At 45.6% G+C, this 14,631-nt stretch overlaps 1 protein-coding gene across 1 annotated transcript in view; it reads left to right on the forward strand.

The window, feature by feature from the left end:
- The window catches only part of RNPEPL1 (arginyl aminopeptidase like 1), a 31,242-nt gene that overhangs the window by 9,521 nt on the left and 7,090 nt on the right, over nucleotides 1–14,631 (forward strand). Inside the window, 5 exon segments of the mRNA XM_026721742.2 lie at nucleotides 3,031–3,182; nucleotides 4,958–5,074; nucleotides 7,671–7,906; nucleotides 11,719–11,832; nucleotides 12,859–12,971. Of these exon segments, the coding sequence (XP_026577527.2) occupies nucleotides 3,031–3,182; nucleotides 4,958–5,074; nucleotides 7,671–7,906; nucleotides 11,719–11,832; nucleotides 12,859–12,971 (732 nt within the window).

Genomic DNA, 14,631 nt, shown 5'->3' on the forward strand with positions numbered 1-14,631 from the left:
TGAAAGACTCTGTGTTAGGGATACACCCTAGCAGAATCTGCACGGCAGGCAGGCAGGCAGGCAAGCAAAATATGTGAGATAAACGTTTTTGTAGCTTACACTCAGTAAAACAGATACACTGTGCTAGTTAAATAGTTTATTCCAGTAAGAGTTTTAGCATAGTCAAAACAGTTCATATATCATTCACTAATTCAGTCCGTCCAGGGATTATTCAGTTGCAAAGTCCAGTGTCGAAAAAGAGAGGTCAGTAAACTTACAAATATCAGTCCAGTAATATATCTCCTCGCGGTAGAGATATGAAGAAGTCAAACCTCCTTTCTTCCTCCAGTAGCAGGGAACACGCACTTAGCACACCATCAATCCAGGCAAACCAGCAATCGTCAGCAATTCAGCAGGTTCTCTTGCTCCCTCTTATGGCAGTTTCATAACCGCACCCAAAATTACGTGCTTTGCAGTTTAAAGTGACACACACTTAAACTTACTATCATAGTTTATATATATTATTTTACCCAAACTACGTTAGGTAACCTTGTTATTCCTAACACTCTGATCGCAGGGAAGCTGTGGGTTATGTTTTAGGATTGCGCATGGGGTTTGAGCATCGTGAGCAAGGCACAACTGATGGAGAAGCGAGCTTTCTTCAGGACAGAATCTAGGTTGCTAGGACATGCGGTCCAGCTCAAGCTTTTGGAGAAGAGAGGATGGATATTCCTCACACTTTGCTTCAGGCGTGGGGAATCGTGGGTCCTTTATGACTTATGGACTTCAAATTCAACATAGGCGGCTCAGGAATTCTGGGAGTTGAAGTTCACAAGTCATAAAGGTTTCTCCATAGTTCCCCACCTCTGCTTTAGTTGGTCCCTAGATCAAGAGTAGGGGTGGCATGATAGCGGTGTTCCAATATTTGAGGGGCTACCACAAAGAAGAGGAGGAGGAGGATTTCAACCTATTCTCCAAAGCAGTTGAAGGCAGGACAAGAAGCAACGGGTGAAAACTAATCAAGGAGAGAAGCAACTTAGAACTAAGGAGAAATTTCCTGACAGTTAGAACAATTAACCAGTGGAATAACTTGCCTCAAGAAGTTGTGGGTGCTTCATTAATGGAAGTTTTTAAGAAGAGACTGGATGACTATTTGTCTGGAATGGTATAGGGCAGTGTTGGCAAACCTTTCCGGTACTGAGTGGGAGCACGCACGCATGCACATGGGAGCACAAGAAACCAGAAGAGCAGCTCCTGGGTGTTCTGACCCACGCCCTTCCCAACAAATCAAACACAAGCCAAAAGGAACAGAAACCTTTTAATGCTTCTGCAAAATAATTAGCTGTGATAAGCACAAGCCTTGCCAAACTGTGCGAGACTTGCCAAAAGATAACAGACAAGAAATAATGTACAATACAAGAAGCTTCAAATTTAAACTCAGGATACCGGAATGTTCGCGAGGCTGGAGTTTCAAAACGTCTTTGCCTTCTGCAAACTACGTTCCTTTCACAGCTGGCTTTTATCTTCTTGAAGGAGGGGCCATTACCTTGCAGCCTTACTCCCGAGTCGCCCGTGCTGTTGTAACTGTTCTTTCCTACTAGCAATCCTGCGCGCACGCACACTTGGCACAGGCTCCTCGGGAACCTCCTCCTCGCTGCTGCCAGCCCCCACAATCTCTGAAGGCAGCAGTCCAGTCCCTAACGGTCCTGGCCCCTCATCGGACTCCTCGCTCTCCTCAGCCTTCCGCACCTGCTGCTGGCTAATCGCAACACTGGTGTGCGCGCGGGGATGGCAACCAGAAGAGCAGCTCTCTAGCGCTCATGAAGCTGAGCTTCTGGTTTCCAGGTCTTCCAGTTTCTGGCGTGCATGCGTGGGTGAAGACCAGCTTGCCAGCACACATATGCACCGGGGAGCTGCTCTTCCAGTTTCCGGTGCTCCTGCATGCGTGAAGACCAGCTGGCAGGCATGCATGCGTGTGCCAGAAACCGGAAGAGCAACAGGTGACGGCTGGCGTGCCCGGAGAGATGTTTCTGTGTGCCACTTCAAGCACGTGTGCCATAGGTTCACCATCACTGGTATAGCGTGTCCTTTAGCCATGGGGTGAACTAGAGCAGTGGTCACCAACTGGTGGGCTGTGGCCCACTGGTGGGCTGTGAGAAAATTTTGGTGGGCCGCAGAGAAATCTCACCCTCAGAGCACCCCCACAAAGCAATTAATCCAGGCTGCGCAGAAACACAAGGCTGTATCGCCCACATGGTCCGCGGGAACCCTACCCGCCCACTCACTCCTTACTGGGCAAACTTGTCTGCTAAGTTGCTATTTTTCCTTTTACCGACCATCAGCTGTTCTGCTGTGCCGGGAGATTTAGATTAGTAGGAAGCAGGAAATGGTTGGATTTCTTGCTTTCTAGCTAGTCTTTAGTTCTTCAGCTCAGCACAGCCGAACCTCCCTTAGGACTGAAGGTTTGCGTGCAAGCAAATCCAGTGCAGGCTCACGGCAAGCAAATTTGAGAGACTGAGCTAGCCGATGGCAGATAGATCACTGAATGATTCTGTGAGCAACTCAATCTGCCTGCCTGCTTTGCCTGATTTTGGGTAAAATTTGCTCTTTTTTTAATAAAAAATGCAATATTTACATGCATGGTGTGCTGTGAGTTAATTTTGTGAGTTTGCTTGCAAGCAAATTTTATGTGACAGACTGAGCTAACCAATGGCAGATGGATAGACCTCTGAATAAATCTGTGATTCCGTGAGCAACTCAATCTGCCTGCCTGCTTTGCCTGATTTGGGGTAAAAGTTGTTCTTTTTTATAAAAAAAATCAATATTTATATAAATATTTATAATATTTACATACAAGCCATGCCCAGTCAGTCACATGACCACCAAGCCACACCCACAAATTAGGCCACGCCCACAGAACCGGTTAGTGGTCCCTGGGATCTAAAATGATGAGTTTGGTGGTCCCCGAGGTCCAAAAGGTTGACGACCTCTAAACTAGAGGACCTCCAAGAACCCTTTCAACTCTTATTATTCTGTTTTACTTTTTCACAGGCCCCTGCAGGTATGCAGGTGTTAATGAGTGCCACCCAAAGTACCTATGAGGAAGAAGATGGCATATACCAGTTCTACATGGAGTACCCCATTCCTGCTTACCTGGTGGCTCTGGTGGCCGGGGATCTTGTTGCTGCGGAGGTTGGTCCTAGGTAAGTTACCCTGCTCTGATTTAGGCAGGGATGATGGAAGGCAGGAATATTGCTAAGCTGTATCTTAACCACTGTGCTTGCTGAAGAGTCTGGGAATTGCAGTTCAACAATTTGTGGCAAGCCATACAGGGAGTCCTTGAGTTATGACTGCAATTCAGACCAGAAGTGCTATCGCTAAAGAATGCAGTTATAAACTACAGCTGTCAGGATTCCGGCAGTTTCTCCCAATTAAATCCTGAGTCTTGAGCCAAACTTCCAAAACTTCAAAAGGATTTATTGGGAGGTAACATGCCGGCACTGCCTAGGTGTAGCCGACTCTGAGACACATCATTCCTTGTCATCCTTGACCCTAGTTTTCCCCCACCCCCTGGGTGTATCATAATTCATATTCTTCAATGGGACACATCCATAGCCCAGAGTCATCAATCATGCTTTCTAGTTAGAATTTCACGTGTCAGAAACTTTGGTCATCTAGTTACTATCTTTGAAAACATTTATAGAATGCAGTTTCGGTTTGCAAGCTGCCGCACTGCTCCCCGCTACCTTTCTGTTGGCAACTCTAAAAAGACCAGAGGAATATTTTATGAGTTGACCACAGGTAGTCCTCAACTTACGACCACAATTGAGCCCAAAATTGATGTTCGTAAGTGAGATATTTGTTAAGTGAGTTTTGGCCCCATTTTACAACTTTTCTTGCCACGTTTGTTCAGTTAATCACTGCAGTTGTTAAGCTAGTAATACAATTGTTGGTCAATGGATCTGGCTTCCCCATTGGCTTTGCTTGTCAGAAGGTCGTAAAAAGGGTCATTGCAACCGTCATAAATGTGAGTCAGTTGTCCAGCATCACTAAATCACGTGACTGTGGGGTTTCTGCAACAGTCGTAAGTGTGAAAATGGTCGTAAGTCACTCTTTTTCAGTGCCGTTGTAACTTTGAACAATCGCTAAGTGAACTGTTATAAGTTGAGGACTACTTATATTGGAATTGTGAACCTTCTTTAAAGTGTGCAATTAAAGTGTTACTTTGCACCTCCATAGCAGGACTGCCAAATTTGTGCTAAGCCCCAGTGTGAATTCTGTGAGAGGGATCTTGGAGTCTTAGTGGACAACCAGCTAAATATGAGCCAGCAGTGTGCAGAGGCAGCCAAAAAAGCCAATGCAATCCTAAATTGTATTAACAGGGGGATACAATCAAAATCAAGGGAGGTACTGATACCACTCTATAAAGCCTTAGTAAGGCCACACTTAGAGTACTGCATCCAGTTTTGGTCCCCGCACTGTTAAAAAAGATGTTGAGACTCTAGAAAAAGTGCAGAGAAGAGCAACCAGGGTGATGAGGGGACTGGAGGCTAAAACATGCGACAAATGGTTGCAGGAACTGGGCCTGGCTAGTCTAGGGAAGAGAAGGACCAGGGGAGACAAGATAGCAGTCTTCCAATAGTTGAGGGGCTGCCACAGAGAGGAGGAAGGGGGTCAAGCTATTTTCTAAAGCACCTGAAGGCCAGACAAGGAACAATGGATGGAAACTGAACAAGGAGAAATTCAACAAGGAGAAACTTTCTGACAGGGAGAATAATCAACTAACAGAACAGAAGTTGCCCTCGGAAGTTGTGGGTGTGCCATCACTTGAGACTTTCAAGAAGAGATTGGACTCCCATCTGTCAGAAATGGTTTAGGGTCTCCCGCTTGGGTGGGGGGTTGGACTAGATGACCTACAAGGTCCTTTCCAACTCTGATTATCTGTTATCTGTTGTTTTTCTGCCTTCTTTGCAAACAGGAGCAAAGTCTGGGCCGAGCCATGCCTTTTGTCCACAGCCATCGGCAAACTCTCAGGTCGGGTGGAGCATTGGCTCAGCGCTGCAGAGACCCTCTACGGGCCCTACATATGGGGCAGGTAAGCTCATTATAGCATGCATAGGTCTCCGCTGGGACGAGAGGAAAGAAATGCATGTTGGGGTGCCAATTCTGTTCCTTCTGTATTCACGTGCAACTCGCAACGCAGGCTGAAAAAGGCAGAGCTTATCTTGTGATGTGACATTGCACGTTTTGCTCTCTTGATATCATCGTGGTGAGAAATAGAGGCTGAAGACAAGAATGGTTCCTTTTTATACTTATACACAGAGTATTCATGCATGCCTAAGAATATAGATAACTAGCTCTGTACCCGTGCTGCGCTACAAAACTATGTGGTTGGGCTTAGTTTTTTTGGAGGAAAATGGGAGGGGGGGAGTTCTGCCTCTGCCTACCAGCATCCATCGGTATTCATCTGGCTAGTGTCCTGTCAGTGTGTGAGAAAGTGGAGGGCTGTTTGGAAACTGAAACAGTATTTGCTGTGTGAGCAAGAAGGGAGACAGCAAGGAGCCTGGGCATGGCTTAGCTCAACTGGTCTGTACTAAAGCTGCTTGGTGCTATGAAAGTAAAACTGCTTCTGCTTGTGTTTTGCATTTGGAACAGATTTCTTTTCAGGTGGGGAGGGGGAGTAGAACTCCTTAGCATCAGAGCATGTTCATAATAATATACGAAATACTAATGCTCTGATTGTCATTTCAAAAAATCCTTTCCTAGTGATCCCCTAGAAGCCAAGAGGAACATAGTTGCCAAATTTCAAGTTTGTAGGCTTTACAATTCTGGAGAATTTTGTGGTGATTTATGAGTGGCATTTCACTTTGATATATATAGATAACAATTATTATTTTTTTGCAGAAATGTTTTCCGTATGTAGTAGAGCGTGCATAATACTTAAAAAAAATCCCACTAAGTTAATGGCATCTGGCCCCATGACTTCCTGGCAAGTAGAAGGGGAAGAAATGGAAGCAGTGACAGGTTTTATTATTTTGGGGGGCTCCAAGATCACTGCCAACGGTGATAGCAGCCATGAAATTAAAAGACCCTTGCTCCTTGTTTTTTCTTTGAAGACGTTTTGCTTCTCATCCAAGAACCTTCTTCAGCTTTAATTGAATGGTGAGGAATGGAAGGATTTATACTCCTTGCAGATAGCTGGTCATTTGTATCCTTTCACAGAGTCATTGAGGCCACATGGAGGTTTGCCTGTGTCCCGAGAGTCACCTGAATAGTGCAAATGGGTGTGGAGCCTCACTGGCGTCAATCTACAACACAATCCTTTCAGCAATTCCAAGAAGGCTCCACATCCATTTGCACCACTCAGGTGGCCCTGAGGACACAGACGAACCTCCAAGTGGCCTCAATGACCTTCTAAAAAAGATGCAAATGACCAGCTGTCTGCAAAGAGTGTAAATCTTTCCATTCCCCACCATCTCTTCAGAGCTGAAGAAGCTTCTTGGATGCAAAGCGAAACATCTTCAAAGAAAAACCAGAAAGTCCAGTTGCCTCTGGAAAAAGCACCTTTGGGACAATATTTCACATTTAGCTGCAAAATGGGACCAGGTTATCTGAGGGAACGTCTCTTGCCGGTCACATCTACCCAACCCATCAGAGCAGGGAATGTTCCGGGTCCCATCCCTGAGGGAGATACACCTGGTGGGGCCTTGAAGAAGGGCCTTCTCTGTGGTGGCTCCCTCTCTATGGAACATCATTCCCTCAGAAATTAAAATGGCCGCCACTCTAACACTCTGATTCTGTGCCATGGGGAACCCAGAGCGGGATGGAGCCCATCAAATGGCTCGTGTGATTTGCTGTTGTTGGGACGGAGGGTGGGAGTTGGGGGTGATTTAAAAAACTATATATATTTTCCAGATTTGTTCTATTGTACTTTATTAATTTGACTCTTTTTGTTAGTTTTTATTGTTTTTTGTTTTTTATTTTAAATGTGGTTTTACATTGTGTAAACCACCTCGAATAGGCAGCAATATAAATTCAATAAATAAATAAATAAATAAATAAATAAATAAATAAATAAATAAAATCAGTTTCTTCCTTTCATCTTAATTTACTGGGTTAGGATTACTAACAGGGTATAGAGGAGAGACAGGATATACCTTGGATCACAAGAGATTCTTGATAGGCAGCCGTTGCTCTCCAGTGACATTAACCCCCAACCCTGGATTTATAAACCTTTTTTCTTTTATATCAATTTTTAATTAATGTGAGTAGTCCTCAACTTTTTAACTATTCGCATTGTGACCGAAGTTACAATGGCATTGAAAAAAAGGGACATACGACCGTTTTTCACAGTTTTGACTGTTGTACCATCCCCATTGTCACGTGGTCAAAATTCAGATGCTTGGCCACTGACTCATATTTATGACGGTTACAGAGTCCTGCTGGGGTCGTGTGATCACCCTTTGCGACCTTCTGAAAAGCAAAGTCCAATTGGGGAAGCCGGATTCACTTAACGGCCACCTTACTAATTTAACAACTGCAGTGATTTGTTTAACAAGTGAGGCAATTTGTGAGGGAATTTTATTCATGCCTACCTTTTTTTCGCCTGTCTGTCTTGTCTTCCTGCTTTGAGAATGATGGCTTCAAGGTTTGCAGGTTGATCCGAGTTGATTTCCTTCTCTTGCTTCCAGGTACGACATCGTTTTCCTCCCTCCCTCGTTCCCCATCGTCGCCATGGAGAACCCATGTTTGACCTTCGTCATCTCCTCCATCTTGGAGAGCGATGAGTTCCTCATCATCGACATCATCCACGAAGTAGCCCACAGCTGGTTTGGCAACGCCGTCACCAATGCCACCTGGGAAGAGATGTGGTTGAGCGAAGGGCTGGCCACTTACGCTCAGCGCCGAATCACGACGGAGACTTACGGTAAGTTCCGTCTCAAGCTGGGCATTGCGCCTTTAAACTGAGGGGGTTGCCAAGGCCAGCTTGGATCTTTCTAGAGCGGGGCGTCAAGCTCAATTTCATTGAGGGACACATCAGGGTCGTGTTGGACTTCGGCTGTGGCCAGGGTGGGCGTGGCCAGCTGGACGTCACTTGTGTCGGGGACACCTGTGGTGGCCAAATGCTAAGGCAGGACTTCCCTGAGACCCTCCCTCCACTCTCATAATCTACTCCCTCCCTCCTTCCTTTCTTCCTACTCTTCCTTCCCTCCCTCTCTCCCTCTCTCCTTCCTCCCTCCCTCCATTCCTTCCCTCCCTCCCTCCTTCCTTCCTTCCCACTCTCCCTTCCTTCCTTCCCTCTCTCCCTCCTCCCTCCATTCCTTCCCTCTCTCCCTCCTTCCTTCCTTCCCACTCTCCCTTCCTTCCCTCCCTTTCTCCCTCCTTCCTCCCTCCCTCCATTCCTTCCCTCTCTCCCTCCTTCCTTCCCACTCTCCCTTCCTTCTCTCCCTCCTTCCTCCCTCCATTCCTTTCCTCTCTCCCTCCTTCCTTCCCTCTCTCCCTCCTTCCTTCCCACTCTCCCTTCCTTCCCTCCCTCTCTCCCTCCTCCCTCCCTCCCTCCCTCCCTCCTTTCTTCCTACTCTTCCTTCCCTCCCTCTCTCCCTCCTTCCCTCCCTCTCTCCCTCCTTCCCTCCCTCCATTTCTTCCTTCCTTCCTTCACTTCCTACCCTCCCTTCCTTTTCTTTTTCCTCTTCATTCTCCTTTCTTCTCCCTTCCCCTCCTTCCTTATTTTTCCTTCCTTGCTCTCTTCCCATCTTTTCTTCTTTCTCTTCCCTCTTTCCCTTTCTCCTTTCCGTCCCTTCTTGCATGCTCAAATGCAACGGGGGAAACATTTCTCCTTCTGTTTTCTTTTTAGTTTGTTTTGCTAGCCCTCTGCCCAGTGAAAATGGAGCCCCCTCCCTGCGAGCTCAGTTTTCTCTGGCAGAGGCCCCGTGGGCCAGTCCTTCACCCTTTCCAGATCTAAGCATCCGGCCCATGGGGCTTGAGTTTGACACTCCAGTTCTGGAATCTCTGCGTTCTTTTTTATATCGCAAAACTGGATGCAATATTCCAGGTCCGTTTGTTTTTTTTGCCAAGGCATTGACAAAGCCACACAGGTAGTCCTCGGCTTATGACCACAATTGACCACCAACGTGTCTGTTGTTGAGACATTTGTTAAGCGAGTTTTGCCCCATTTTACTACCTTTCTTGCCTCCGTTGTTAAGTGAATCGCTGCAGTTGCTAAGTTAGTAGCAATAGCCCTTAGACTTATATACCGCTTCACAGTGCTTTCCAGCCCTCTAAGCGGTTCACAGAGTCAGCCTCTTGCCCCCAACAATCTGGGCCCTCATTTTACCCACCTCGGAAGGAGGGAAGGCTAAATCAACTATGAGCCAGTGAGAATCGAACTGCCAAATTGCAGGCAGCCGGCAGTCAGCAGAAGTAGCCCGCAGTACTGCACTCTAACCACTGTGCCACCGCGGCTCCGGTTTCATTTCCTGGAGCTTGTTGTTAAGTGAATCAGGCTTCCGCAATTGACTTTGCTTGTCCGAAGGTCGCAAAAGCGGATCGTATGGAACACTGCAACCATCATAAATAGGAACCAGTTGCCAAGCACCTGAATTTTGATCACATGACTATAGGGATATACTTAAAAACTGTGTTAAATACTTAACCAGTGAAGTGATTCACTTCACACCTATGTGAAGAAAGGTTGTGAAATGGCGTAAAACTCACTTAACTATCTCGCTTAGCAACAGAAATTGCTCTATTGTGATTGTAAGTTGAGGACCACCTGTACTATTCCATATAGTTTCTCCCCAATTATTTGTGTAAGGACCATTTTCTATATTATTTATGTTGTATTTTTGTTATGGATAGCACCAGCAGGAGCAAAATCAATTTCGGTGTGTGTGTGTATGTATGTGTATATATATATATATATATGTACTGTACAATGTGTCATGCCCCTGTTGGAGACTGACTCCGAAGGAGTGGAGGAACAGCCAACAGGGAGTGGAAGTGTGGCTCCGGAGGTTGTGGAGGAGGCTGGGGAAGGGCACAGGCCGGGAGGAGAGGATAAGGGAGAGACGTAAATGGTGTGGTCTACGGGGGAGGAAAGGGCCTTGATCCTCTTCATGGGCTGTAGCGGTGAGAACTGGTTAAAAGGATGGACATGCGTATGGAAACAAAGTGTGGAAACAAAGTGTGGAAATATCTCTAGTCTGTCGTTCCTCTCTGAGTTTGGCGTCCTTCACAGTGTATGTTCCGATATCTGTGGATGTCTTCAAGCCCTTATCCTGCCTGGTTCCCTTAATTGCTTCAGTGTGGTTTGTGTTGTTTCTATTCTTTATAATTTATAGGCATTTTTGTTTAAACTGCATTTCCTCCTTTTTGTAACTGCTTGTGGGGGAGTTTTTTGTCTCCAGTCAAGGATCCTTGGAGCTCTGAAGCAAAGTGAAGGAATAAAAGGGGCTTCACCTGTTTTTGTGACTGTTTATTTTGTATCCCACCCTGGGTCATCACACAATGACCATAAAGGTGGTTGTTGTTGTTATTAAGACAAATTAAATCATTCCTTGCCTTGAATCTTTAAAATGTGACAAACCCTATTGAAGTTCTTCACTGTAAGACTTCTGGAGTTGAAGTCCACAAGTCTTAAAGTTGCCATCACTTGAGACTTTCATGAAGAGATTGGACTGCCATTTGTCAGAAATGGTGTAGTGTCTCTCACTTGGGTGGGAGGTTGGACTAGATGACCCTACAAGGTCCCTTCCAACTCTGATTACCTGTTATTACAACTCCTAGAATTTCCCAGCCAGCTGAGGACTTCTGGGAGTTGAAATCCACAAGTCTTAAAATTGCCAAATTCGTAGACCCCTGATCTCTAGGTAGGACAGTGTTCCTCCACCGTGGCAACTTGAAGATTGGTGGACTTCAACTCCCAGCATTCCCCAGCCAGCTCTGCCTAATTCTGGGAATTGAAGTCCACACACCTTCAAGCTGCCAAGGTTGAGAAGCCCTACTCTAGAGCATAAGATTCCCTGTGGCAATGATTAGTCGAGCTGCCATGATGTCGCAGTGGGATGGGGCAGCCCACCAAAGGCTGAGCTGCTCAGATCCAGCAGGTTGGGTGGTTCAAGGGGTTGAGGCCATGGAGCTTGGATCACAGAAGGATCCAGAACACGGATCAAATAAAAGCAGGACTCTACTTATGGAGAGAAAACCATATAGAGGGTGTCAACTCATACAATATTTCTATGGTCTTGTTAGAGTTGCCAACAGAAAGATAGGGGGGAACAGTGCAGCGGCTTGCCAAACTGAAACTGTATTCCATAAATGTTTTTTCGAAGATAGTAACTAGGTGATGGAAGTTTCTGCTGCACAAAATTCTAACTCGAGAGCACGATTGATGACTCTGGGCTATGGACGTGTCCCATTGGAGAATATGAATTACAATACACCCAGGGGGTGGAGGGAAAACCAGGGTCAAGCGTGACCATGAATGATGTGTCTCAGGGTCGGCTACATCCAGACAGTGCCGTCATGTTGACTCCCAATAAATCCTTTGGAAGTTTTGGAAGTTTGGCTCGAAACTCATGATTTAAATGGGGGTAACTGTTGGAATCCTGACAGAGGGGTAACCTCAGAAGACAGAGTCATCAGAAGACAGAGTCTTCTGCACTTTCACATAATCTGGAGAAATTATAACTTTCAGATTAAAATCCATTCGGGTTCTTTTTGGGGGGGTGGCGTGGACAGGTGCTGCTTTTACGTGCCTGGAAACAGCTTTCCGCCTTGATGCCCTTCACCGACAGATGAAGCTCCTTGGGGAGGACAATCCTGTCAGCAAACTTCAGGTTAAACTTGAACCAGGTAACAAAGAGGGCTGGGTCTTGTCTTTTATAAAATGAAGATCAGGAGGCTGTGAGTTCGATCCTAGGTAGCGGCAGATATTTCTCTCTCTGGGCACAATGAGTAATTATCGGCTGCGAACTCCTCATTGGCGACAGGAAGGACATCTGGCCAGTAAACACTCAGCTCCACCCAGATTTGAGGGATTACAGGGTCATTAAAAGACAAAGCTTGTGGGATAAACATGGATTGGCTGGGTTCATAAAACCCTCTAAAGCAGGGGTCCCCAACCTCCAGGCACAAACGCACCTCATATATTTGGGGGAGTGGCAAATGGAGGCACGTGTGCCTGCCTCTTGCACAAATGGAGCTGTGCGCTCACAGTTGTCCTCTCTCGCCCCTGCCGCCGCTGGTCTGCAAAGCTGGAAAAGTCGGGGACCCCTGCAAAGCCCCAATTCTTACTTTGGAAGCTGGTTCTTCAGCTCTTCGATCCTCAGCTTTGCATTTGTAGAGCAACACGCACAGTGATGGTTCTAAAAAGTCCATTCCAAAGAAAGTTATATTACGAAGACGAAGAAAACAATGTCTCCGCCCCCCCCATAAAAAATGTTTACAGGTAGTCTTTGACTTACAGCCATTCGTTTAGTGACCATCTGAAAAAAGTGACCTATGACCATTTTTCACACTTAAAAATGTTGCAGCACCCCCATGGTGACGAGATCCAAATTCAGACACTTTGGAAATGACTCACATTTATGACGGTTGCAGTGTCCCATCATATCCTTTTCCAACCTTCTGACAAGCAAAGTCAACAGGGAAACCAAATTCACCTAAACAACCATGTTACTAACAACTGTAGTGATTCGCTTAACAATTGTGGCAAGGAACGTCATAAGATGGGGGCAAAACTCACTTAACAACTGCCTTCCTTAGCAATGGATATTTTTGGCTCAGTTATGGTTATAAGTTGAGGACTACCTGTATTGCCATTTTTTTTTTTTTATCGCTGTTACCTAAAGTTCTTTTTCTCTTCCTTTTTTTGTCCAGGTGTGAATCCCAGCAACCTGATGAACCTCTTCACCTACGAGAAAGGGTTCTGCTTTGTTTACTATCTGTCTCAGCTGTGCGGAGACCCAACACATTTTGATGCCTTTCTCCGAGTTAGTAACCTGGTTTGATTGCACCTTCGACTTTGCCAGTGAATCTCAGTGGAATCCAGTCATTTTCAGTTGAATCCTTCATAAAAACATGACTCCATCTAAAAAACAAGGGTGGAGTTTAGATCTCAGTCCTTTATTTGAAAGTTGGCTCCTTAGAGGTAGTCCTCGACTTACAGCAACAATAGAGCCCAAAATTTCTGTTGCTAAACAAGACAGTTGTTAATTGAATTCTGCTCCATTTTACAATCTTTCTTGCCACCGTTGTTAGGTTAGTAATTGTTCTGACCCAACCGGGTTCCCAAAGAGCAAATACAGCTCCCACCTTTTAAGGTTTAATAACCAATTATGTTCCTTTACAGATAAAAGGCTGCTTTCCACTAATTAGCTCCGACAAGAAAGAGCCTTGCCAAGTTGTTTGTCAATGATGCCAAAAGCCCAGAGATAAGAATTTTCAAGATTCTCCAAACACGAACTAAGAAGTCCACAAGTTGAGCTTCAGAGCTTCTTTGCTGTCTGCAAAGAACCCTTTTCCAAACCTGGCTTTTGTCCTCTTGAGGGAGGGGACATTACCTTGCAGCCTTACTCCTGAGTCGCCTATGCTGCTGTAATTGTTCTTTCCTCCGAGCAATCCTTCATGCACGTGCACTTGGCACAGGCTTCTCGGGAACCTCCTCATCGCTGCTGCCATCCCCCACAATCTCTGAAGGCAGCAGTCCACTCCCTGATGGTCCTGGCCCCTCATCAGAGTCCTCACTCTCCTCAGCCATCTGCACCTGCTGCTGGCTAACCGCAACAGTGACACGGTTTTAAGTGAATCTGGCTTCCCCATTTACTTTGTAGCATGCCAGAAACCGGGCACACGAAACCACATCCCCTCTGCAGAAAAACCCCTCTCCACGGAACTGGTCCCTGGTGCCTGAAAGGTTTGGGGGGAATAGAATAGAATAGAACAGAACAGGAATGATTTTATTGGCCAAGTATGATTGGACACACAAGGAATTTGTCTTTAATGCATATGCTCTCACTGTACATAAAAGATATATCCGTCAAGAGTCAAGAATCATAAGGTACACCACTTAATGATAGTCATAGGGTACAATAAGCAATCGGATCATACTAGGAAACAGTTAATATAAATCGTAAGGATACAAGCGACAAAGTTACAGTCATACAGCCACAAGTGGGAGGGGATGGGTGATAAGGAGTGATGAGAAGATTAATAGTAATGCAGACTTAGTAAATAGTTGAACAGTGTTGAGGGAATTATTTGTTTAGCAGAGTGATGGCATTCAGGGGAAAACTCCTTGCGTCTAGTTGTTCTGGTGAGCAGTGCTCTATAGCGTCATTTTGAGGGAAGGAGTTGAAACCGTTTATGTCTGGGATGTGAGGGGTCTGTAAATATTTTCACAGCCCTCTTTTTGACTCGTGCAGTATATCCCTACACACGTTTTGCTAAAAGCTCTGGAGCATTATTGATTTTATTTCAGAATTCAGTCTCAGTCTCCTAAATTACTGTGCTGTCATAAAGGACTGGAGCCCTCTAATTTAAAGAAAAATATTGTATATGAACGACCTCTAGAAATTTTCCATCAGTGGGGATTTATGTGTCAGACCATTAGAAATGCAGCACATTTCTTTATTTCTTTGATTTATTTAAATC

Source organism: Pseudonaja textilis, chromosome 4 (assembly GCF_049901715.1).
Source record: "Pseudonaja textilis isolate UNSWEBS1 chromosome 4, rPseTex1.2, whole genome shotgun sequence".
In the NCBI taxonomy this organism is placed as follows: domain Eukaryota; kingdom Metazoa; phylum Chordata; class Lepidosauria; order Squamata; family Elapidae; genus Pseudonaja; species Pseudonaja textilis.